This window comes from Tinamus guttatus, unplaced genomic scaffold (assembly GCF_059628265.1).
Source record: "Tinamus guttatus ecotype Peru unplaced genomic scaffold, ASM5962826v1 Tinamus_guttatus_pri_ptg000643l, whole genome shotgun sequence".
Lineage (NCBI taxonomy): Eukaryota > Metazoa > Chordata > Aves > Tinamiformes > Tinamidae > Tinamus > Tinamus guttatus.
Window position 1 is genome coordinate 227539 of NW_028289177.1, and position 23357 is coordinate 250895.

The 23357-nt window shown below is 69.5% G+C and overlaps 3 protein-coding genes across 3 annotated transcripts; all 3 read right to left on the reverse strand.

Annotated features, from left to right (window-relative positions):
* Nucleotides 1-4613: 4613 nt before the first annotated feature.
* On the reverse strand, nucleotides 4614-6484 carry C2CD4C (C2 calcium dependent domain containing 4C). Its single transcript, XM_088535733.1, has 2 exons — nucleotides 6464-6484; nucleotides 4614-5851 (listed from the first exon to the last, which is right to left on the reverse strand). The coding sequence occupies exon 2, from the start codon at nucleotides 5838-5840 to the stop codon at nucleotides 4614-4616; it is 1227 nt and encodes a 408-aa protein (XP_088391859.1). The 5' UTR covers nucleotides 5841-5851; nucleotides 6464-6484.
* A 2859-nt stretch (nucleotides 6485-9343) lies between these two features.
* Nucleotides 9344-13208, reverse strand: SHC2 (SHC adaptor protein 2). Its single transcript, XM_088535747.1, has 12 exons — nucleotides 12543-13208; nucleotides 11958-12028; nucleotides 11452-11512; nucleotides 11259-11378; nucleotides 11140-11193; nucleotides 11015-11066; nucleotides 10777-10903; nucleotides 10520-10700; nucleotides 10393-10453; nucleotides 10188-10328; nucleotides 9790-10085; nucleotides 9344-9478 (listed from the first exon to the last, which is right to left on the reverse strand). The coding sequence occupies exons 1-12, from the start codon at nucleotides 13206-13208 to the stop codon at nucleotides 9350-9352; spliced, it is 1959 nt and encodes a 652-aa protein (XP_088391873.1). The 3' UTR covers nucleotides 9344-9349.
* Nucleotides 13209-17999: 4791 nt separating this feature from the next.
* ABHD8 (abhydrolase domain containing 8) lies at nucleotides 18000-23116 on the reverse strand. Its single transcript, XM_088535714.1, has 5 exons — nucleotides 23089-23116; nucleotides 19501-20227; nucleotides 18987-19157; nucleotides 18645-18861; nucleotides 18000-18563 (listed from the first exon to the last, which is right to left on the reverse strand). The coding sequence occupies exons 2-5, from the start codon at nucleotides 20217-20219 to the stop codon at nucleotides 18414-18416; spliced, it is 1257 nt and encodes a 418-aa protein (XP_088391840.1). The 5' UTR covers nucleotides 20220-20227; nucleotides 23089-23116; the 3' UTR covers nucleotides 18000-18413.
* Between the last annotated feature and the right edge of the window lie 241 nt (nucleotides 23117-23357).

Consider the following 23357-nt stretch of genomic DNA (forward strand, 5'->3'; position numbering starts at 1 on the left):
GTCCCGCGCGCAGGGGGGCAGCGTTGGCACCGGCCCCGCACAGAGCTGCCCTCCCGGCAGAGCGGCCGCCCCGGCAGCCAAGCGCCGGGCAGGAATCCCGGTGCCCCCGGCACTGGCACCGTCCTCTGTCGCGGCAGGCAAACGCAAACGCGCCCATGCACACACCGATTAGTCACCAGTAAATGTTCTTTTCTCTCCCCATTTGTTTCCCTTAAGCTTGATGTTTTCCTCTCCTGCTGCCCCAGCCTCGTTAGGATGCAATTAAAACCGGGAATCAAAGCTGCGTGGTGCAATTAAAACTACAGGCAGCGTGTGGCATGCGGCGGGGAGCAGGCAGCGGGCCGGCCCCGCGCCCTGAGCCGGCCCCGTGCACGGAGCCAGAACCACGCGCTGAGCCAGGCCCGCGGGCACGGAGCTGTCCCAGCACACAGAGGTGTCCCCGCACACAGGGGCGTCCCGTGCCCAGAGCCGTCCTTGCGCACGGAGCCGTCCCCGTCCCGCCGCTGGCCGCGGGCGCCCGCTTGGCGCGTGGCCGGGGTGTCTCTGTGCAGGGGCCCGGCTGGTGGCGGGTGCTGGAGCCAGCGCTGCCCTGCACAGGCGTCTCCCAGAATAGCCGGGGAGCGCGGGAGCAGGGGCTGCCGAGCGTATGGAGGGTGCTGGGGTTATTCGAGGCGGAGAGCGCGAGCGACGGCAGACGGGCAGCATCCGCATGGCCGGACGCGGCGCTGGCGATCCCGGGCTGCGGCAGCCCCCGCGGGTGGCTCCGTGCCGAGCTCGGTGCATCCGGAGCGGCTGGGGCTCCCGGAGCGCCGCGCCGCGGAAGGACGGGGTCGGCTCTGCGAGCCCTGCAGCCGCCACGCCGGGGCCCTGCTCCCGAGACGGCCCCGTTCCCGAGACGGCCCCGTTCCCGAGACGGCCCCGTTCCCGAGACGGCCCCAGCCGTGCGCAGCACCGGTCCCGCACTGCGAGGAGCAGCTCTCGCGCCTCCCCGCAGCAGACGGGGTTAGCAGCGATGGGAACCACGCGCACGTGCCGGAGCTGCGCAAGGGAATCGCGCTGAGCTACAAATAGGCGTTAATGACAGCCGGCCGTGCTGGGGTCTCAGGGTTTGAGTGTGTTTCTGCCCGCACTAACGCACGGTGCTGGTGTCGCGCTCGGGGCGCGCGGCCGCGCTGCCCACGCCGGCGCATTGCCATGGCGATGCCGGGCTCCACGGCGGCCCCGCGCGCGGCCGTCGCGCCCCACCGAGCCCAGCGCCGCGCGGATCAGCTCTGCCCTCCCAGCTCCCGCCACATCCCGCAGCCGCCGCCGGCTCTTCCCGCCCGGCTCCTCTCGGGCAGGAGCCCCTGGGCTGGAGGGCACCAGGACCTCCCGCCGTGTGTCCCTGCACCAGGCGTTTGCCAGCAGCTGCTGCGGGTAACGGATCATCCGAATCGTCCCGTCTGCTCCACTGCTGCTGGTTTTTCCCCTCCCTCCTGGGCCTATCCGATGCCCTGGGCATTTTGCAGACATTTCCAAGGCAGTTCAGAGCTCCAGCGGCAGCGAGGAAGGAACCAGGCACTGCAGACGCCACAGAGCAGAGAGACCTGAGCCCCCACAACCACCACGCCAATGCCGCACTGCACTGGCCCCACGGCAGCCCCACATTTCCCCATCACACACGGCCAACGACCGTGGGATTCGGTGAAGCTCCATTCCCTCCCAGGGACCAAGGGAATCTCCACTCACAGCCTCGGATGTTGCTGCCAACCAAAACAAATGTCCGGAGCAGAGGCGAGGCCGAGTGTGCCGGGGAGGCCAGGGCTCCACGGCCACCCAGCCCTGCCGCGCTCAGGGCTCGGGGGCTGCCCGCGGTGGCCCTCGGCCCGCGTCGCCGGCCCGTGCTGCGGGGCCAGCCCCGGGGCTCGTGGGCACCCGAGCAATGGGGCACCCGAGCTGCTCACTGGGTGCCGGAGCAGCGGGGCATGTGCCCGTGGTTACAGGGCTTCCAAACCAGATGGGCTCGTCTGCTTACCGGCCTCGGGAACCACGTCCAGGGCAGCCGTCACGCTCCGAGAAGGCAGGTTGTGCTCCCGAGCCTGTCGCCAGCACGAGCTCCGTTCACGCGAGCTCCGCGTGCTCGCACATCCCGGAGGAGCACCCTGCGGCCTGCAGCTGGCGGCTTCATCCATGTCATCCCCTTGGCTGGCACATGCCACATGCTGGTCCTGTGTGGTCCAGCACTGCTGCCGGCAGCCCCTGGTCCAGGGATAGGGATGAGGATGGGAGCACAGCCGGGATGGGGATGTGAATGAGCGTGAGGAGGACAGGGACTGGGACGGGAGCGTGACGGGGCCGGGAGTGCGGTGCGGACAGGGAAGGGGTCGGGATGCGGAGGGCAGGAAAGGGCGCCGGGAGCGGGTGGCCGGGGGGCCGTGCATCCTGCGGAGCGGTGCGGCACGGCGCGGCGGGCGCTGGACCGCGGTCCGGGATGGGTTGCTAGGCAACAGGGAGAAGCTTTGCCTGACCGAAATAGTCATCTGCAGCCGGGCCTGGGGGAGGGATGAGGGAATGGCCCCCGGGCCCGCCTGGGTTCTGCACCAGGGCCGCGAATGAAGAGGGTGTTTGGGAACCCCCGGCCCAGGAAGACCTGGAAATCTGGGCTGAGCCCTCGCTACGCGGGAACACAGGCTAAACCCAGGCCCAGGCCACGGACACGTTACACCTGTGACTCCTGCATTGGGGGATGGGTCAGGGCAAGCGGGATGGGATCTGTGGCCTCCACGCCGAGCGCTTGGGAACGCGGCGCTTCCCTACCCTTGGTTTCCTGCAAGTGCATGAGGAGGGCTCTGCCCCTGTGAGTGAGGACAGGAGAGGAAAACACTCAGTGATGAGGCGGGATCAGGAGCATCCAGCAGCTCCGTCTGCAGGAGGATTTCCCGGGGGACGTTCCCGGGCAGGAAGAGCAGTGCAGAGCACGGCGGGGGTCCTGCAGGGTGGCCGTGCTCCATCCCGCACCCAGGCGAACGCTGCTGACGCCCCCCAGGACCCTCTGCACTGCAGCCGCTTCCCGACTCCGAATGCCAAGCACTTGCCAGGGATTTGGAGTGTTTTCCAGCTGAGCCCATCCACTCCAGTTCAGACTCACTTAATCAGCCTCTGTGCCATTGGCTGCAGCTTTGAGAGCCGCAGGCGCCGCTCCTGCTGCCGGCCCCACCAGCCCACGCGGATCCAATCCCCATGCCCTGCAAGGAGGGTCCCGGAACGCCCCGAGCAGGACCAGCCCTTTATCCATGGATCCGTGTCCAAACTCTTCTCTCCTAGGGACATCCTCTCCCTTTGCGGCTCTCCTGGGTGTTGGAGGTGCCCCTAAGGGAGGGGATCGGGGCCAGGGTCTTGGCTCTGCTGCCCCAGCCCCACATTCCCTCAGGAATAAGGGGAGAGCTGCTGCCTCAGGGCATCCCACGGCATCTCCACACAGGGACTCCCCCCGGAGCTCTGCCCATGGCAACAGGGAGCACCCGCTGCAGCTGTTTTAGAAAGGACTTTATTGCACTAGAAAGGCATCTGTAAACAAACATTAATATATATATGATATATATATTATCCACTCCAAAAATACATCATCAAATCCAGCCACAGAAATATCAAAGCAGGAACATTAGAAAAGAGTGGGGGATGGCAGGGGAAGGCCCAGCCAGGCCGCGCTCATGGGGACAGGGACGTGTCCGTCCGTCTGTCCTCCCACGCGGCGGTGGCCGGAGGGGACACGGCCGCCCTCGCTGCTCTCCGGAGGAGCCGGGGCCGGTTCCCCCGCGGGGTCTCCCCAGCCGCCATCGCGCCGCGTCCCCGGCCCGCGCCGCCAGCGCCCTGCACGCGGTTACAGACAGACGTGAGACACGCTGGGAAAGATCAGCCTCGGATATAAATAGCCAACACCGAAATGTGCCATCTGCTGCGAAGGACGAGGAGGGAACATCAACCGCCAGCAGCGGAGGGGGCGCGGGGGCAGCAGTGCCCCGGCTCTGCCCCCCGGGAGCATGCACGAGCCCGATGCAATGGGTCACACCACAGCAAACGACGACAACAACGTGCCCAAGTTTCCACCCGCACAAGCATCTCCCGCCTGCCCTCTCCCTCCCGGCGTTTGCTGGCTGGGACGGGCTGAGCAGTGATGGGAGGGGGCAGGAGCCGGCAGCCCCCACCACGGGCAGCCCCACAGCCCTGGGTGGGAAGAGGACGCAGGGAAGAGGAGCCTGGAGCAACCACCCTGGCATCACCCTTCCAGGGGCACCCGGAGCCGCCGGGAGCCGCCTTGTCTCAGCACGATCCTGCGGGATCGGACCAGGCAGGAGCCAGGAACAGCTCTGGAAGACCAGGGTCAGCTTCACCCCTCTGCGCAGGGGCTCTTACGGGAGCCTCTGCCTGTGCTGGGGCCAGGGTGACAGTGCTGGAAACTGCCTTCGCCAGAACCCGTCTGGGCAGCGGGCTCGGTGAGGCAGCACCCAGACTGCAGCGGAGCAGCCCCACAGCCGGCCCCGGGGCAGGGAGAGCCTGGAGGCAGCGGCCTCTGTGCCGGGACGGGAGCGGGAAGGCTGCAGGGCCACCACGGCCCCGGGACGCAGCCCCCCGGCCTACAGGGAGGGCAAGAGGGTGGTGAGCGGCAGCTCCGTCTCGCCCAGCAGCGTGTCGCGCTTGAGGCTACTGCCCTTGTTGACCACTTTGAGCTTCAGGGCCATCTTCCTGGCATGGCCTGGGCCCAGCCCGTCGAAGAAGAAGTCCTCGTTGAAGACGGGGTTGCGGCTGTTCTTGACGATGGTGCTGCGCTGCTTCTGCAGCTTGCCGGGCGTGAGGCACAGCGAGACGCAGCAGTTGACGCCGCGCGGCTCGGCCGGGCCCTCGCCCAGCTCCTCGGCGCAGAGCAGGCGCACGCGCAGCCGCGCGCGCCGCGCGTCGTAGTCGGCGGCCAGGCGCAGGCTGCCCCCGCGCGCCAGGCACACGCGGTGCTCCCGCGGGCTGGGCGGCGCGGCGGCCGCGGGCCCGGCCGGGGCGCTGCGTGCGCGGCGCTGCGCGCTGGGGCTCGTGTCGGCCGAGCTGTCGTCGGTGGACAGCGAGCTGTTGCGGGCCACCGAGTGCTTCAGCTTCACCACCTTGGCCTGGCTCTCCTGGCCGAAGATCTTGAGCAGGGAGACGGAGCGGGAGAGCAGCGGGGAGCCGAAGGGCGACGACTCAGCTGAGGAGCACGTGTCGCTCTCGCCACCGCTGAAGTAGCGCCCAGGGTGCATGAGGGCAGCACCCAGGTCGGTGGGTGCCCGCGGGCCACCCTCGCCCTCGGGCCTGGCACGGCGCTGGGTGCCTGGCGAGGTCGCGGGTGAGGGGCACAGGCTGCCGTGCTCGCTGTGGAAGAGCGACTCCTTACGGCGCGTGTGGGGGCTCTCCATCAGCGTGGCAAAGCCATACGAGGTCTGCGCCTTGGGCACGTACGGCAGCGACATGGCCGTCTGCGCCTGCGGGTCCGCGTTGGTGCCCAGCTCGTTGGGCGCCCAGTCCTCGGCGCTCTCCACCTGGATGACGTGGCGGGCGGCGGGGCGGGCGCGGGGGCGGCTGGGCGCCCGGGGGCTGCGCGGGGGCCGGCGTCCCGCCAGGTCCTGCTCCGAGGCCGAGGCGCCCAGGGTGGCTGGTGCAGGGGGCTCGGGGCCTTCAGCCTCTGCGGGCGCTGCGCTCAGTTTGGGCGGGATGAAGAAGTCGGGGATCTTGTCAGGGGTGAGCACGTTGCTGTAGCGGGCGCCCCGTTGTGGCTCCTCCGGCCCCGCACTCCGGCCGTTCTCTGCCGCCCCGCGGAGCCGCTCTAAGAGCCACATGGTGCTGCCAGCTGCAAGAGACCCGCGGGCAGCTCCGTCACCGGCGACCGTCACCCGCTAGTCCTGAGGGATTGGGAGGGTTAGGAACTGCCGCGCTGGCGCCAGGGGATGCAGCAATGCACGGGCACCCACTGGCCTGGGGAGGGAGGAAACCGGCAGCACCACAGGGCAGTGGGACCAGCCGGCCCGGGGAGGGGAGGCGGCAGTGGCCGCACCGCGGGGAACCGGGTCCCAGCGGAACCGCGGAGCCCCGGTGATCGGGATCCGCCAGCCCAGGAGGAACGGCCGCACCGAGGGACACCGGAACACGGCTCTGCCGTCCCGAGGGAAGACGGCCGCCACCGCGAGGCACCGGGCAAGAGAGACCCGCCCGCCCCGGGACCCGCCCGCCCCGAGGGGCATCCGGACCCGCCACGGGGGAGGGAAGAAGCCGCCCGCCCCGAGGGGACCCGCCCGGCCGCGCCGCCCCCGGTGCCCGCGGGGACGGGACGGGGACGGGACGGGGCGGCCGCGGTGCCCGAGCCCGACCCGGCGCGCGCGGTCCCGGGAGCCGCCGCCGCCGCCGCCGCCGCCGCCGCCGCCGCCGCCGCCGCCGCCGCCGCCGCCGCCGCCGCCCCGCGCACCTGTCGCGCAGCCGCCGCCGCCGCCGCCGCTGCGGGCGGCGCTCGGGCCGCGCCTTTTATACGGCCGCGCCGCCGTATTCCTCCGAGCGCGGCGCCCCCGCTTTCCGCCCGCGCCCGCTGCGCCGGGCCGAGCCGGGCCAAGCCGAGCCGAGCCGAGCCTGGCCCGAGCCGAGCCAAGCTGCCACTCCGCGGAGCTGCCGCTCTGCCCCGCAGCCGGGAGCCCCCGACGGGGCGGGCAGCGGGTCCCCGCCGGGGGCCGAGGCAGGGGGCAGCGGCCCCTCCGGCGGAGCGCGGTCCCCTCCCGCCGAGCCCGCTCCGGCTCCGCTCTGAGCCGCCCGTGTCGGGGCAGGGAGCGGCGGGGCCGGGACCAGCCCCGGGTGGGTCCGGCCCCACGCAGGGTGCGGCCCAGTCGGTGCCGGCCCGGGCGGGGGACCCCAGTAGTGGCAGCAGCCCGAGACTTGGGTCCCTGTGGGGCTGCGAGAGGCCGGCTGCTCCACGCAAGCAGCCGCTCCCCTCACCAGACCAGGCCACAGTGCCAGGGTTGCTCCTGCACCGTCTGGTTTCGGCATCACTTGCTGCTCCGCAGTGTTGGGGTGTCTGGGCTGCTCACCCTGCCGGGCGGAGCAGCACTCCAAGAGCCCGGCCCAGGCTCCAGAAAAACAGTCAGGATCCTGGGAGGGTTTGGGGTGCGGAGCCACCTCCAGTGCCCCCAAACTGTAGCCCCTCTGCAGCACAAGGCGCTGGGTGTGGGTGGTGGGAACAAGGGAAGGAGGAAGCGGCCGGAGGCAAACAGGCCAGTGATCGCTGGGGCTGTGTTTGCCACACTCCACCCTGTGCTCAGGAGGTAAATAAGGAGCAGAAATGGTTGAGTTCCCCGAGATAATCCAGGCGCTGGAGCGGGGCCAGCGCTGCCGCCCGCACACTGGGCCCTGGCCAGCAAGGCAGCAGCGGGGGCTGCAGGTGCCTGTGGCCTGTGCTGAGCTCGCCCGTGCTCTGCGCAGGGCGGCGGGTCTGGGTTCTTGCGGCTGCCGCAGGGCTGGGAACATCATAGCCCAGCCGGGGGCTGCCAGTGCCTCCACCTCCAGCACTGCTCCAGGGAGTGACGGGCCACAAGTGGGCGGGATGCAGCACATCAGCCCGGGAGTAGTGGGATTAGCACCGGGCCGGGCTCCGGGCTTGGACCCCCCCAGCTGCAGGCGGTGCCTTTCCCTGCCGAGGCTGGGGGCCACAGTGGGGCACTGAGCAGGCCAAGGTCAGGATGATGCTGCGGCCTCCGGAGCCGCCTGCGGATGCTGTGGCCGGAGCTCGGCAGAGGCCGGGAAGGAGGGAGCGGGAGCAGCTCCTTTCAAGGAGCGCCGGCTGCCAGGGAGTTTCCTGCTGGGAACGGCAGCTGTGCCCAGGCAGAGGGCCCAGGTGCTGGGACCCCAGGGCTGCTCGGGTGGCTCGTATGTAGCTGAGCACACGGGAATGGGGGCCCACAGAGCTTTCCTTCCCCAGCTTGTTCTTTGCCTTCATGATACTCCTCAAAAATTAACCTCTGAGATGCCCCCTTCCACGAACCTTTCACTGCCAGGGGGTTCCGTGCATTGCTGAGGGGTCAGGCAGTTGGCACAAGCCCGAGGCACCAGGATAGCAGGGCACGATGTGTTTTTCCTGCAGTCATCTGCTGAGGCAAAAACATCTCCTCTTGTCTGTCTTCAGATGGGCTGAAAGAGCATCTCGAGAGGTGGGAGTTGCTTCCTCCCCCTCAGTCTGGTGTTAACTCTGGAGCCTACAGGTTGCTAGCGCAAACGCAGCTACTGCCGCCGGCTGTTCTGGCACCTGTGCACCGCCAGCCTCTTCTCCGCCATTTCTCTGCCGTTCCCAGTGCCACTGCCAAATCCTGGCCCCGCGTGACCCCATGCCGGAGCGAAGGCAGGTGGCAGAGCAGTTTGATGCGAGCTCGGAGCATCCCAGGAGCCGGCGCTCCGGCTGCATCGCTCACGGGCAGTCTAGGCTTGACAAGGACCTTATGTTTGTGTGAACTGCTCTGGGGCTGCTCCCCACGCAGGAACCTGCCCTGCACCTGCGGCAGCGGCCGGGGCTCCCACGGCTCCCCGTGTCACCGTGTGCCCAATGCTGCCACCGGCTTTGCCAGCTACCTGGCAGGTACCGATGGAAAATGACTTCAGTACGGAATCTTTTAGCTGGTTCCACTCCTTGACTCACCCCACACAGACCAGGGGAGGCTGAGCCGGGCAGTGGACGCAGGGTTGGGAGCTCATGGAGCAGCACAGAGGCAACCTGGCAGGAGCCTGGTGTTGGGTTTGGGCTGCAACAGGGCAGGCAGCAATGAAAGAGCCGTCGCGGTGCCTGGCCCAGTGCCCTGGTAGTGAACGAAGGGTCAGGGCCAGCTTGCTCGTTTCCAGGTTTAATTAGAAATGTTTAGCAAACCAGCCGCGGGAACCAAAACCCGTCTGCTGCTGCCGCCGTCTGGCCACGTCCTGGCCACCTTTGCATGGCTATGGATCCCGGCGGGAGCAGAGCCGAGCCGGGCAGAAAGGGAGGGAGCGTGGGGGATGCAGCCTGGAGAGGCGCTGCTGCCTCCGAGGCTGCCGGGCGCCTCTGCCAGGGCAGCCGGGCGCAGGGCCCAGGCGTCCGGGGAGGCACTGCCTGGCCCCCCGTGCACCGTCCGCTGGCAGCGCAGCGCCCGGGGACAGCCACAAGCCAGCCCTGATCGCTGCCTGCGCCCGGGTGCTGCCCCATCCCGGCACCGCTTCGTCAGCACAGACACCGCGGTGCTGCTGGGTCGGTGCCGGGACGGGGAGACGAGAGGACGTGGGGCCGGGGGCAGCAGGAGCGGGGCTGGAGGGACGGCAGGACACGGTGGCGCGGGGGGCTGCGGCGTCACGGCTTCCTGCGGACCACCTGGCGCAGGTGCAGCTCGCTCTCAGCCGCCACGATGGGCTGCTGGTGCTGTCGGTGATGGCCGATGAGGTGGCTGATGCTCTCGAACAGCACGTCCTTGGTCCGCACCTGCAGGCATGGGGGCCACACAGGCTCCTAAGACCCCGGGAGCCTCCATGGTGCAGCGCCCATCTGCAACTCCTGACCCATCCGCATCCCATCCCATCCCATCCACACCCCATCCCATCCGCAGCTCCTGACCCATCTGCACCCCGTCCCATCCCATCCACACCCCATCCCATCCGCATCCCGTCCCATCCGCAGCTCCTGACCCATCCGCACCCCATCCCATCCCATCCACACCCCGTCCCATCCTCACCCCGTCCCATCCGCACCCCGTCCCATCCTCACCTCGTCCCTGTCCCGCGACCGGTGCTTACCACTCCCTCGGGGTCCACCAGCAGCAGGTGCCGGGGCTGCCCGCCCTGCATCCCGGTCAGCACGTACTGCCCCGGGTTAGTGATGCTGTCCCTCACCAGGAAGTCCCCGTCCATCTGCAGCAGCTTCTCGGCATCCCGCCGGCTCATCTTCCCGTGGTACCAGGGCTCCCGCCGGAGCTGCTCCTCCGTGGGGGCCACCGGGGCCTTGCGGGTGGGAGGGCTTGGCCACCGGTCCTCCAAGGACGGGCCAGCGCCCGCCATGCACTCGTGGAGCTTGAGCGCATCCTCGAAGGGCCCTGCGGGAGGGAGCCCCGGGTGTCACCGCGGCAGCAGGTCCCACGCAGGGACGTCCCGGTGGCCGCGACGCCGCAGCCCCCCCGTGCCGGCGCCGAGCTCACGCATGTCGAAGAGATCCTTCTTGGGGCTGTCCGGGGCGGCGCGGCCCTCCAGGCTCTGCGTGTTCACGTACATGTGCTCCTCGTAGTCTCGTGGCGCCGGCGCCTGCCCGTCCGCCTGCAGGTAACCGTCACCGGGACGGGCTGCGGGACGGGCGTTAGCGCCGCCCCTCTGCTCCCCCGCAGCCCCCGCGTCCCCGGCACCCACCGGCCTCCATCTCCCAGGCTGCTCCCGCCTGGACGGGCTCCCGCCGGGGGGAAAAGTCGCCCTGCAGAGGGAGCAGAGCGGGGTGTCCGCAGTGCCAGCTGGGGCGGGATGGGGACGGGATGGGGACGGGATGGGGACAGGGTCCCTGGGTCACCTGGGCGCTGAGGGGGGTGCGGCCGGGACCGGGCCGCAGGCGGGAGTCGACGAGCCCCCCCGGCGGCGGCTCCTTGCCCGGGATGCTGTTGTAGTAGTCGTGCTCGGCGCTGTCCTCATCCGCCCCCCACGCCGACTCCTCCGCACCCAGCGCCCTGCGCAGGGACATCCCGGGCAGCTCCAGCCCCGCGGGAGCGCCGGGCACGTGGGAGCGCCGCCGTCCCCTCCTACCTGTCTGGCGGCACCACGGCCCTGGGCGGGCTGTGCAGGTACTGCTTGAAGCGCAGCTCGAAGGCCTGGCCCACGGTGGTGATGACGCTCTGCGCCAGCCCCTCGCAGCACTCCAGGATGTGGCAGGCTGCAGACACACGGATGGGCGGCTGGACAGGCGGCTCCAGAGCTGCCCCAGCCCCGCGCCCTCCCCGAGCCTTCCTCCCGCTCCGCGTTGCCCCGCAGCCGGGAGCGTCACCTCTCTGGTTGATGGGGTCCTTGGCCACGTAGGCCACGTAGTCGGTGGTGTCCTGGGGGCAGAGCGGGGCGCTCAGGGCAGGGGCCGCCCGGGGGCTCCCAGCGCTGCGTGCCGCGGGCGCTCACCGTGTCCCCGCCGGAGGCGAAGGAGATGGACTGCATGTGGTGGTTGGCGATGATCTGCGGAGCAGCGGGGTGAGCGCACGGGCGCACGGGGCCAGGGACGCCGCGCGGGCCGCGCTCACCTGGCGCGTGGTCGGCACCGTGAGGTTGAGGCCGTCCACAGAGATGTTGACAGCGATGCTCATGCCGGCAAAGCGGAGGTTGCTCTTGCCCAGGATGGAGACGAGTGCCTTGTTGGGGGCCTGTGAGGTGCCAGGCTCAGTCTCAGGAAGCAGCCCCATTCCCGGGAAGCAGCCCGGCTGCCCGGACACTCACCTTCTTCTTCCAGACGCCCTTGACGCCCGGCACCGCCTCGTAGAGCCTGTTGATGGCCTCCCTGCGGCCACCGCGCCGGGGTTACCACCCCTGGCACAGCCGCACCGGCCCTGCCGGCCCCGGTGCCACCGCGGGGAGCAGCCCGGCCCAGCCACCTCCCTGCTCCCTCCTCCCCTTTCTGCCATTGACCCGTTGGTGGCAGGTGCCCTTGGCCGCGTCCCCAGCGCGTCTCCCGACCACAGCCCCGTTCCCAGCTCAGCACGGGGCTGCCGGCGCACAGTCCCATCCCTGCCACAGTGCATTGCTCTCCCCGGACCACAGCCCCATCCCCAGCGCGGCGCTCGGGGGTCCCCAACCACAGCCCCATCCCTGGCACAGGGGGTCCCTGGAGCCCAGCCTGGCCCCAGCTCAGCACCATGGCCCAGGCTCAGCTCTCCGCAGGGACGGGACGGATGCGGCTCCCGCAGCCCCGGGACCGCGGCGGCCTTGGGCACCCTGGGCCCTACCTGGTGACCTGCGTGCGGGTGTTGAAGTCCAGGGAGCGCATGGAGCGCAGCACCTCGATGCAGCCCATGTACTGCGGGAGACGGCAGGCGGCTCAGCCGGACGAGGGGCCTAGGACTGAGCTCCCTCATCTCCCCAAAACACCCGGCTCCACCGGGGAGGCTCCGTCATGACCCCAGATGGTGCCCAGAGCTGGCAAACTCATCTGCTCAAACAGCAGCCCCTGGAGCCGCCCCTAAGCCTGGCTCCTGGAGAAGGGCCTGCGCATAGAAGGCCCTTGGGCTGGAGGGAAAGCGAGACACTGCGGAGCCAGCACATCCCAGCGGACCATCCCTGGCCCGGAGCATCTCCCCAGCTCTGAGCATCCCCCTGACCCGAGCGTCTCCCCGGAGCTGAGCATCCCCCTGACCTGCGATGCACAGGCAGGGCTGCTCCATCGCCAGGCGAGCGGCCGCATCGCAGTCTGCAGCGGCCCTGGTGCCTGCAGCCCCACTCCAAGGATGGAGCTGGGGGAGACTGGAGACCCCATTCCCAGGACCGCCCGCGTTGGGGGCTCCGCGCGGGGCCACGGTGGCCGCAGGACTCACCCGGACGATGTAGGAGACGCCGGGTCCCAGCACGCGCTCGTCAGGGTGGAGCCAGCCCTGCGCCGGTTTGCTGATGAAGCTGCCCTTGCGGCTCCACTCGTCACCCGCCGCCTTGACCCCCTCGAGGCGGGCAGCCTTGCGGGCGGCCCCCGCGCCGCGCAGCCGGCTCATCACCTGCAGCGAGCAGGGCGCCGCGCACACGGGCTCGCAGGCGCTGAGCATCGCGGCCAGCCCCGACGGCGGCGCCCCCGGCTCCGCGGGGCCCCCCGCCTTGCCCGGCGCCGCCAGCTCCTTGCTGGAGCCCGAGGGGCTGCGGCTCAGGAAGCCCGTGGGGCCGGAGAACTTCCACTGGGGCATGCGGGGGATGAGCGTGCAGAAGGTGGTGCCGGGCTCGGGCTCCTCGCCCAGCGCGGGGCACGGCGGGGCCAGGGCCGCGGCGGCGGCCGGCGAGGGGCCCGGCGACGGCATGGGGGCGGCGGGCGGGTGGCGCGAGGCGGGCGGCGGCGTCAGCGCGGCGTTGCGAAAGCGGTCATACTTGTGCTCGGGGAGCATGCCCCGCGCGGCCGGGCCTCCCGCACGGCTGCTGCGCCGGTGCCGCTGCCGCTGCCGCCGCGCCGGCCCCCACCCCCTGCCCGCTCCCCCGAGGCCGCCGCGCGGTGATGTCATGGAGCGAGAGCTGCCCGGGCGGCCGCCGCAGCCCTCCCCCCGCGCCGCCTCCCGCCCCGTCAGCAGCCCCGGCTCTGTGAGCATCCTCCAGCTCCGTGAGCATCCCTGCCTCCATGAGCATCCCCAGCTCCGCGAGCATCCTCCAGCATTGCGAGCATCCCTAGCTCTGTGAGCATCCTCCAGCTCCGCGAGCATCCCTGCCTCCCTGAGCATCCCCAGCTCCGCGAGCATCCTCCAGCTCCGCGAGCATCCCTGCCTCCATGAGCATCCCCAGCTCCGCGAGCATCCCTGCCTCCATGAGCATCCCCAGCTCCGCAAGCATCCTCCAGCATTGTGAGCATCCCCGGCTCTGTGAGCATCCTCCAGCTCCACAAGCATCCTCCAGCTCCATGAGCAGCCCTGGCTCCGTGAGCATCCTCCAGCTCCATGAGCATTCCTGACTTTGCGAGCATCCTCCAGCTCTGCGAACATCCCCGGCTCCACACGCATCCCTGGCTCTGCGAGCAGCTCTCCCACCCTGCACACATCCCTCCTGCTCCAGGAGCATCCTGAGCCCCCTTCCCAGCCCAACAGCATCCTTCCAACTCCACAAGCATCCCTCCCACCCGGCGCACATCCCTTCAGCTCCGCAAGCGTTCCTCAAGCCATGAAATCAGCCCTCTGATCCCATACCTCCCTCCCGCTCCACGGGCATCCCTCCAGCCCCGCTGCCTCCTGAGCCCTGAGCTGGGCAGAGAAGGGCCAAGAGAGCCCCCTGCACAGCACAGAAGCGGTCCCGGTGCTGGATCCCTGCTGGGAATGCACAGAGCAGCTGGAGCTGGGCTTGGGGGCAGGGGTGTCCGGCTGTGCTGCAGCCACCACGAGGTTAACGAGCTCGGAGCCTCCTGCCCACCTGGAGCCCGGGGAGCTGCTGTTCCCACTGGGAGCCTAGGGGTGATGCAGGGGCTGCTCTGCGCTCCGGCTCGCACGCTCCTGCTCAGCACGTGGCTCCGGCCACTGCCCTTGCCTGCGCAAGGGATCTTTTCTCCTCTCCACATTTCTGGCACAGGGAAAAGTCGCGATCCTGGGCCTGGTGCTGCCAGGTACACTGCCAGGGGTGCCCTGTTCTCCTGCCTCCGAATGCAGTGGTCTCACTCGCTTCCAGCTCTCCAAAGCCAGGCCTATCCCCTCCGTGCTTCGATGTGTCTGGAGGCAGTGAAGAGCAACGTCATTTTCCTGCTTCTCTGAAGAAAGGGAAACACCTGGCAGGGCCTCTCTGAGCCCAAACCGACCTGCCTTGTGCCCTGCCCTGCACCCCAAGGGCCTAAGGAGCAGCCAGGACATCCCACCAGGGCTGAATCCTCCTGCAGCCACTGCAAACCCAGCACCATCCGTGTGCCTGGAGCAGGGCCCATCCCGACGGAGCTGAGCTCTTCCCTGTCAGCCTCCCGGCAGCTTCAGCACAGGGCTCTGCAGAGCAGAGGCCCTCAGCTCCTGCTCCCTCACCAGGGGACCAACTCCCAGTGCAGCCCGTGAGGGTGACGGGGGTGGCACCCGGCTGCTCCAGAGTCAAACCAGAGCTCCCAGGGCTGCTTCAGTGGCTGCCTCTGCGCCAGCTCCCGCGTCCACCAGGTGAGGGGCTGAGAGCCAGGAATTGCTCTAAGTGCAATCAATAAATCAAGGTAATAGAATTACATCTGCTGTTGCTGTATTAGGAAGCACAGCTCCTCTCCCAGCCCCCTGCCGCCCTCCCAGCTTTGTTTTCAAGCAGCCGCAAAGCACCGGCTCGGGTCCCTTGAGGCTCCCCACGGGATGGAGGCTGCTGGATCCCCGCGGGAGCTGCCCTCGTGGCTCTGCCCCACATCTCAGAGCCTCCTTTCATGCCCTTTGCAGCCGGTCTCCGGCTCCGGTTGCACCAGGGGCCAAGACAGGCGGAGCGGGGGCAGGTGGGGGGTCCCGCGGGGCCGCCCCCCGCTCTCCGCAGCAGTAGCCGGTTTGCAGAGCTCCTCTGCGGTGCTAATGAACCTCCCCGCATCTCCGGCACCGCGTTAGGGGAATTGACACCCAATGCTCTCCAGCCCGAGAAAGATTAATTAGCGGGGGGGGGGGGGCGTGAGGAGCTGCCGGTGCTCGGAGCCCCGCGGCGCCGCCTCCGAATCCCCCCCCGGGCGATGCGGGGGAAGGGCGGGCGGTTTGTCCCGAGCGCGGGAGTGACGATCGATCCGTCCCCGCTTCGAGGACACCGCGCTCCGCGTTTCGCTGCCAGCCGCTGCCCTCAGCCGTAAATAGCGGCGCCCCCCCCGCCCCGCGGGCTCAGCAGAGCACAAAGGATCCGGCGCTGCTTCTTCCCCGGCCGCAGGAGGGGACAAAATCTGCACAAGGGACCCAGGGGACTCTCTGTCCCCACCCCCTGCCTGCGAAGGGATTCAAGGGTGTAAAAACCCCACGTTCCCCAAATCAAGGACGGGGTTTTGCACGATGCGGGATGGAGAGGCAGCCGCGCACACGTGCTACGTCGAGCCAGGGTGCCGAGGCCCCAGCTGCTGTTTCGAGAGCCCCAGGAAGGCACTTCAGCATCCCCGTCCCTCTCCTGAGCAGGGGCCACGGCCAGAAAGTGAGAACCCATCGCCGGCCTCCTGTGCCCCGACCCCCGGGGCTGCAGTTTAATCCCTCCCTCAGACAGAGATCCATGGTGGAACACGGGGGAAGCGGAGCCCTGGCACCAGCGTGGGTTGATTTCGGTTTCATCACGGAAACGCGAAGCCGTCAAAAGGCGGCACGAGGGCTCAGCCGGGCTGCAGCGAGGAGGCGCTTCGGGCCGGGCCGCGCTCGGCAGCCCGGGCTGCAGCGGGGGCAGCTCCTGCCGTTTCCAGCCCGTCCCTGGGGCCCAGCGATCCCGGCCGCGCGGACCCGGAGCCGCGGGAGCCGCGGGCAGCGGGACGGGCAGAGCCGCCGCGCCCGGGCTGGCCCCGCGGCAGCGCCCGCTCCTTCCCCCGCTGCCCCGGAGCGGCTGGGGGCGCCGCGGGCGCCTCCCCTTCCCTCTGCTCGGGGCTTCGTCCTCGCCGAAACCGTAACCCCCGCGGGAGCGGAGGCTCCGAGGCCGCCAGATGGACACGGAGCGAGCAGGAAAACGGAGCGGCGGCAACGGGGGGCCCCGGGGGACGCGGCCCCGCGCCCCGACAGCCGGCGAGCACCGGGGCGGCCCCGCGGCGCCTCCGCTGCCCCGCGCCGATAACGGGGCGGGGGGGGGGGTCACTCTCCCGTGCCCCGGCGGCCACCGGGCCGGCCCCGCTGCCGCCGCTCCCAGGATGCCGCGCGCTTCCCGGCCGAGCCCCGTTCCCGTGCGGAGGCCGCGGGACGGCGGGAGGCCGGAGCCGCCTCCCGGAGGAGCTGCTGGCGCCGGGGCGGCCGCTCGGCGCCCTGCGCGGGGCTGCGCTGGCGCTGCTGCCCTCCGCTCACTGTGTTTTATGCTGCAAACGTTCACTAAAGTTCTAGCTTTTCACTATGGTGAGAAATCAATCCCTACCGGCATACTTCACTAAAAAAAACGAAGCTTCCAGTAGCTGCTTTCTGGCTTCGGTTCCCCGCTCTGGAAAACCAGAGCCCCGTATGTCCTGGTGCATCCTCAGTGCATGGAGACAGGGACAGAGCCACGGGCCATGGTGCTCGGGGACGGAGATGGGTCCACATGGCACATCCGTAATCGAGGGGGACACGGCGGAGAATATAGGATGGTTTTACTGTATGAAATGGCACTACCACAGCGTGTCTGGCGGCGCGCGCGGCGCTGCCGGAGCACAAGCAATGTCGGTACAAGCGGCACGGACGCGGTGGCAGCAGATGGACTCGAGCCGCGTCCCACGGTGGGGCAGGGACAGTCACCTCGAGCCGGGGGGGTGTCGGGGTCTGGGCAGGGCCCTGCTCTTGGTGCCTGATGCAGGAGCCCTCCCTGCACAGGGACGGGCATGGGGAGACAGGGGTCCTCTTGTGTCCCTGGTTCTCCCACATCCCGGGCTCTCCTGCATCCTGGGCTTTCCACACTCTGCTTCGGAAGGAAGGGGCTCCGGCTGCAGGAGCCGCCAGCTGAGGGCAGGTTTCCACCTGGTGCTTTCTTTGGTTTCGGTGGGGGAACACGACAAGGAAGGGGGCAGCTGGATCCGCAGAGGGGTAGGGGCCCCGCTCGGCACACGGGCACCTCTCCGGGACATCTGCCACCCCGGAGAGGGAGGAGAGGCCCCAGGGGGAGGGATCCCGCCAAGAGCGGGGCGGGTGGGCGGTTGGTTTTGGGGGAATGGGGCTATTTCAAGGCAGGGGCACTGTGTGATCCGGCCGAGGGAGCTGCTCCGTGAGCCGATGGTGCTGGAGCAGCGGGACAGGCCCGGGGCCTCGCGGGGACTGTGGCCACATGGGACACGAGGGGCTCTGCCGCAGCCGCCTTGATGGGACCCAGCGGTAGAGGCTGGAGAGGTGACTGGAACGCGGTGCAGGGAACCGTGGGGGAGAGCTCAGCTTTGGTGGCTGTGCCCGTGGTGCCACCATGTCCCAGGGCAGGTCGTCCCCTCTGCCTCCCGCTGGCATTGCCGCGGCTCCGGCCCGGCCGCAGGGACGCGCTCCGCAGCCACCAGCCCGGCCGGCGCCGGCAGGAGGGCGGCTGGGCCGCTGACGCCGCGTGCACGACGCTCGCGAGCTCCTCGCGGCCGCGGGCAGCCCGAGCAGGACCAGGCAGCTCCCCGGGGGCTGCTGCAGAGACGAATCCAGCAGCTGGGAATGCTGCAGGAGCTGTCGGCGTCCCTAAAGCAATCCTGGAGCGGCACCTCCGGCCCGGGGAGGGTGGGTGCTGCGAGGAGTCCGGGTGCTCCTGGGGTCCCGTCTCCCTCACTTTGGCCCCGGGTGGAACCAGCTTCACTGCAGCTTCCTCTCTCTGCCCCCACGGGGGGTCACTGCATGAGAACAAATAACACTAGGACGAAACAGGATGAAGACGCTCTAACGACGGCCATCCCGCCTCGGCAGGCGGGAATGGGAGGCCGCCTCGCTCCTGCTGCCGGCCCGAAGCCACTTCCCAAGGAGCCTCCGTGCTCCGCCGCCGGCCACGCCGGCCCGGCCGCAGCCAGGCGGGAAAAGCGGCTCCGCTCCCGGCAAGGGGCGGCCTCCGCGCTCGCAAACCCCTCTGCGCTCCGCAACGTCCCTCCCATCGCAGCAGCCCGGTCACCGCTCCCCGCTGCCTTATTTCTTCTCCCCCTGCCCGTCGGCGGCTGGCGTCTCGGGCTCCCACAGGACGAACTCGTGGAGCAGCGTGTTCACCGTCTCGGGACACTCCATCATCACCATGTGGCTGCCCTCGTCGATCACCTTCAGGAAGGCGATGAGCAGGATCTGCGGGACGAGCGCACGGTGTGAGCCCGGTGTGAGCTCCCATCGCGCGGCACCGCGCACGGGGCCCGTTCGTGTCCTCACCTCGGCCATGCGCTGGTCCTCCTCCACGGGGACGAACTTGTCGTGCATGCCGTGCACCAGGAGCACGGGCACGGCGAGCTCGGCGTGATAGACCTCATCGCCCTCCGGCCAGTACTGGCCGCTCATCATGGCGCGCAGCACGAAGGAGGAGACGTTGAAGGCGTTGCCTTCCTTGAGCAGCTGCTTCTCCTTGGCGCCCTGGCGCGCGAAGCCGGCCCTGGGGACAGAGCCGCACGGGCAGCACCACGCGGGCTCCCCTGCCCTCCCGCGGGACGGCCGCGGTGTTCCCGGGAGCGGGACGCGGTGCCGCCGGCCCGTGCAGCCTCCCTGCCCGCCACTCACTTGAGGAAGCTCCAGGCGAGGCAGGGCGAGAGGCAGCGCAGCACGCACGTGGGCATGTTGAAGATGGAGCACAGGCTCGGCTCCAGCGCCGTGGGGCCGCCGCCGTTGATCATGATCACCTTGTGCACCAGCTCCGGGTACTCGTGCGCCAGGAAGGTGCAGAAGGAGACGCTGCGGGGCAGAGGCAGCGCTGCAGAGGCTGCCGGCGCGCGCGGACCGACACGGGATCCCTTCCTGCCCTCCGCTAATCCCCTCACCGCCCGGCTCCGGCTCGGCGGCCGCCGTGGGCTCCTGCAAGGGCTCCTCGGCCGCCAGGGCAGCTCCACTTAGTCTCCATTTAATTGACTTGCTATTAATAGGCACTGGGCTGCCTGCTCCGTCGCGGGCAGAGCCGGGCGCTGGGATTAGCCAGCGGATCCGGCCCGACAGGAGGGAGGCGATAAAACCTGAGGGATAAAGCTAGAACCGTCCCCCGGGCTCGCTGCGCCGCTCGCGGAGGCGGCTCGCGCCTTACCCGTACGAGTGGCCGATGAGGATGTTGCGCTTCTTGGCGAAGCGCTTGAAGACGGCGCGCATGTCCTCGGCCAGCGCGTAGAAGGTGTAGGCGGCCGCGATCTGCGGGGCCGAGCTGCAGCCGTGGCCGGCCAGGTCGGGGGCCACCACTTCGTAGCCCAGCTTGGTGAAGAAGTCCAGCTGCTCCTTCCAGATGTCGAGCGAGCCGCCCACGCCGTGGATGAAGAAGAGCACCACGTCGCTGTGCGTCCCCTTGCAGCTCGTGATCTGCTTCTTGCAGTCGATGTTGACGACTTTCTTGGGCTTGCGCTTGCGGCGCTTGCCGGGGCCGCCGGCGGCTTCCCGAGGGCCCGGGGCGCCGGCGGGGCCGCCCGGCTCCGAGAGCTCCAGCTCCACGGTGCCGTTGGGCTCGGCGGCGCCGCCGTGGCAGTGCAGGATCTCGGAGCGCACGGCGTCGCCCAGGTTCTCGATGACCAGCTGCCCGCTGCGGTACACGGTGATCTTGCGCTTGCAGTGCACGGTGCCGCGGGCCGGCGCCTCCGCGGGCGCCTCCTCGGCCGGCCGGGCCGGCGCGCTGTGTCGCACCCGCAGGACCCTCCCCGGCTTCACCTCCATGAAGCTGTAGCCGTTGCTGGACTCGAGGCTGTCGAGCGGCCCCACGGCGTTGGCCGCCTTGCCCAGCAGGCAGCAGAGCAGCCCGTCAGCGATGCTGGTCAGCATCGTGCTCCCTGCAGCGGGCGAGAGGCCGAGCGGGCTGAGCGGCCGGCACCGCCTCACGGGTCCCCAGAAACTCCCACCCGCCTCCGGGATCTGCATTAGTGATGCCAATAAATAAATATATAGGGACCTCCAGTCACAGGCACCAATACAAACCGTGAGAGGTGGCAATTGTGGGCGACAGCATTGGAGGTTTTAATTACAGGCGTTCCACAAGCGGAGGGTGAAAACGCAGCGGGAGCGCTGGGGCAGCTGGGGGGACACGGAGCCTGCCTGGGCTGCGGCGGCCCGAGCAGGGTCCCCCCTCGGGAGGGGTGCAGGGGGTCCCCGCGGGCCCCTCCGCTCGGTTCTGCCCCGGTGCCGCCGCTGAGCGGTGGAGCTGGCGGCACCGGGGGCACCCGCGCGGCCCCCGCGCTGGCAGGCGGCTCGTGGGCATTTATTATTAAGGAAGCCAAACAGGGTGAATTATTGATGCTGATGGGCTGCTCGGCGCTGCGCCCGCGGCAGCAGCACGGGGACGAGGATGGGGACGTCCCCGGCGGCACCTGCGGCAGCGCCTCCCCACCGCAGAATCCCTGCAGGGCGGCCGGGCAGGAAGCGGCCTTTCCCGAGGGGAATTAAACACCCCAACCCCAGTGAGGCCTCCGGGAGCCGCCACTTAACTCCCCAACAACTGCTTTGAATGCACCCCTCAGGACGGCAGGAGCTTTGCCGGCAGAGCGCGCGGGGGAACCGGTGCAGACAAGACAGAGGAGAGGCGGAGGATAAAGCCCTGGGAAGGCCCGGCTTTCCTCCCCGGTTCTCTCCGCTGTGCTCCCAAATGGATGTGAGGCCCGGCAGGCAGCCGGAGCATCCCGGCAGGCAGCCGGAGCATCCCGGAGGGGCCTCGCGCCCGTCTCCCACCTCCCACGGCCGGGAGCCGCCGGCGCAGGATGCTCCTCCGCGCCACGGAGGGGCACGCGGGGATGCAGGAACTTTGCGGAGCTGCTGGTTACCATGGCAACGCGCCGGCCTCCCCCCGGCTCCGCCAGCAGGAAGTGGGAATTGGGCACTGGTTACATAACGGCAGGCACAACAATGAGTCAGGCACCGGGAGCGTTATATAAACCACCTTGTCCCTGCTCCGCCGCAGCCCGGCCGGCACCGGCACCGGCGCCACCCGGACCGGAGCCACCTGGAGATGCCGGCACAGAGCCCCATGTCCCGACATCTCGCTTGGGAAGCTGGATGGATCCGAGGCCAGCCAAGGGGCACATCCGCATCCGGGGTCGCAGCTCCTGAGCCCGCGCTGCCGGAGCGGAGCGCTCGCCTCGATGCTCCTGCCTGGCAACAACCGGGCTGGGGAAAAACAACTTCCTGACCTACTTTGGGCTGCGGTGCCGCGGGGCCTGGGCGCCTCGCTGGCGCCGTGCCAGGGTTGCGGAAAAACGGGATGAGATCCAACGTGTCAGGATGGAGGGGGACAAACGCCCCCCGCCCCCCGCAGTGCCGCGGCGACGGCTCCCACCCCAACCAGCACCCCGGGGTGCTGCGGGGGCCAACGCTCCCTCCTGCCCCGTGCCAGGGACCGGCCCTGCGGTGACGGCCGGGGACAAGGAGACGTGGCTGCCAGCAGCGCCCAGCCTGTCCCTGCGGGAGAAGCCAAGGTGAACGCGGCTCCAGCAAGCGAGCCAAGAGCCGGCGGCCGGGAAAGCGGCGTCTCCCCCGGCCGCTCCTATCCCGGAGCCTCTGGGGAGCATCAGGGGCTTCGTATCTGCAAATCCCACACAAATCCTTGGGGCAGAGGGGCCGGAGACGCGGTGAGGAACTCCAGAGGTGCCGTAGCCGGAATCCGGACGGCAATAATAATGTGCTCAGCTCTAATCCCTTCCCTCCGGGGCTCACGGCTATTAATGATGACACACGACCCTCCGGAGCTATAGGCAAATATTATTCTTCTCTCCCCAGCCTCTTCTGTTCACTCACTCTCTGCAGAGCAGAGAAGCCACAGCACTGAGAAAACCCTTCAGCAGAACAAGGTTTTAAGCCTCGATCTGCAATAAGCACAAGAAAACCTTCACACCGCTCAGTCCTCAGTAAACTTCCCTCCAGAGGAAGGTGAAACGGCCGCTTTGGGTGACAAGCAGCCGTATTTATCCTCTCGTGCCTCATTTCCAAGCCCTGAGGGAAATGCAGCAGCTTTATGGGGAGCCAGGCGTCGGGAAGCCTTTCCCAGTGCTGGGAGTGCATCCCGCAGATGGACCCGAGCCTGCCGGGAGCCGGGGGGCTCAGGGCTTTGCGGCGGGCCCGGCAGGACGCCGTGAACGGCACCCGTCGGGCAGCGGGAGGGACAGGGGCTGGGGGCGCAGGGAGCCCCCGCCGCTCTCCGGGGAGACCTTGAGGAACAGGCGATTATGCAACGTCCCCGTCACCTGCGCCCGACCTCGGCGACCGACCCCTCGCCCACGCGCCGCGTTCCCCGGCGCCGCGGGGACGTGTCGGAGCGACACGTCGGCTCCGTCCCGCCGGCAGCAAACGTTCCCGGGAAGGGGAGCCCTTGCGGGGAGGAGGGACCTGCACGACCCTGCTCGGGGCAGCCGCGCGCTCCGGGCCCCGTGCCCCCGCTCCGGGGGTCGGAGCAGATCTGCCAAGGCCATGGCAACAGCGGCTGCTCTCCCGCAGCCGGCGGCGCCGTCCGCGCTTGCAGCACGGCCGGAGCCAAGTTTTATTGCCAGGTGCATTTTAACCCCTCGCAACGAGCGGCCGCACACGGAGCGGCTGCAGCCCCGGGCCGCCGCCTGCCCCCGCTTCCAAACCCCATCCCACCCGCATCCCGGCCGCGGGGTGCGCTCGGGACGCCCCCGGCTCCGCCGCGGCCGGACCCCGGGCTCACCTCATCCACGGGCGGGCGCTGCGGGGAGGCGGCTGCACGAGAGCCGCGATCCTGCAGAGGCGGCTCCGCTCGGCGGCTCCTCCGGTTACATCTTTTTTTTTTTTTTCCAACCTCCCCCTCCCCGTTTTTCCCTTTGATTTGCCGGGAAGGACGCGGCCCCCCCCCGTCCCCGCCACGCGCCCGGCGCCGTCCGCCCGCGCGCGGCTCCGCGCCGGCTGCGGGGGCCCGCGGGCTGCAGCCTCGGGAAGCCCCCGCAGCCGGTGCCGGGG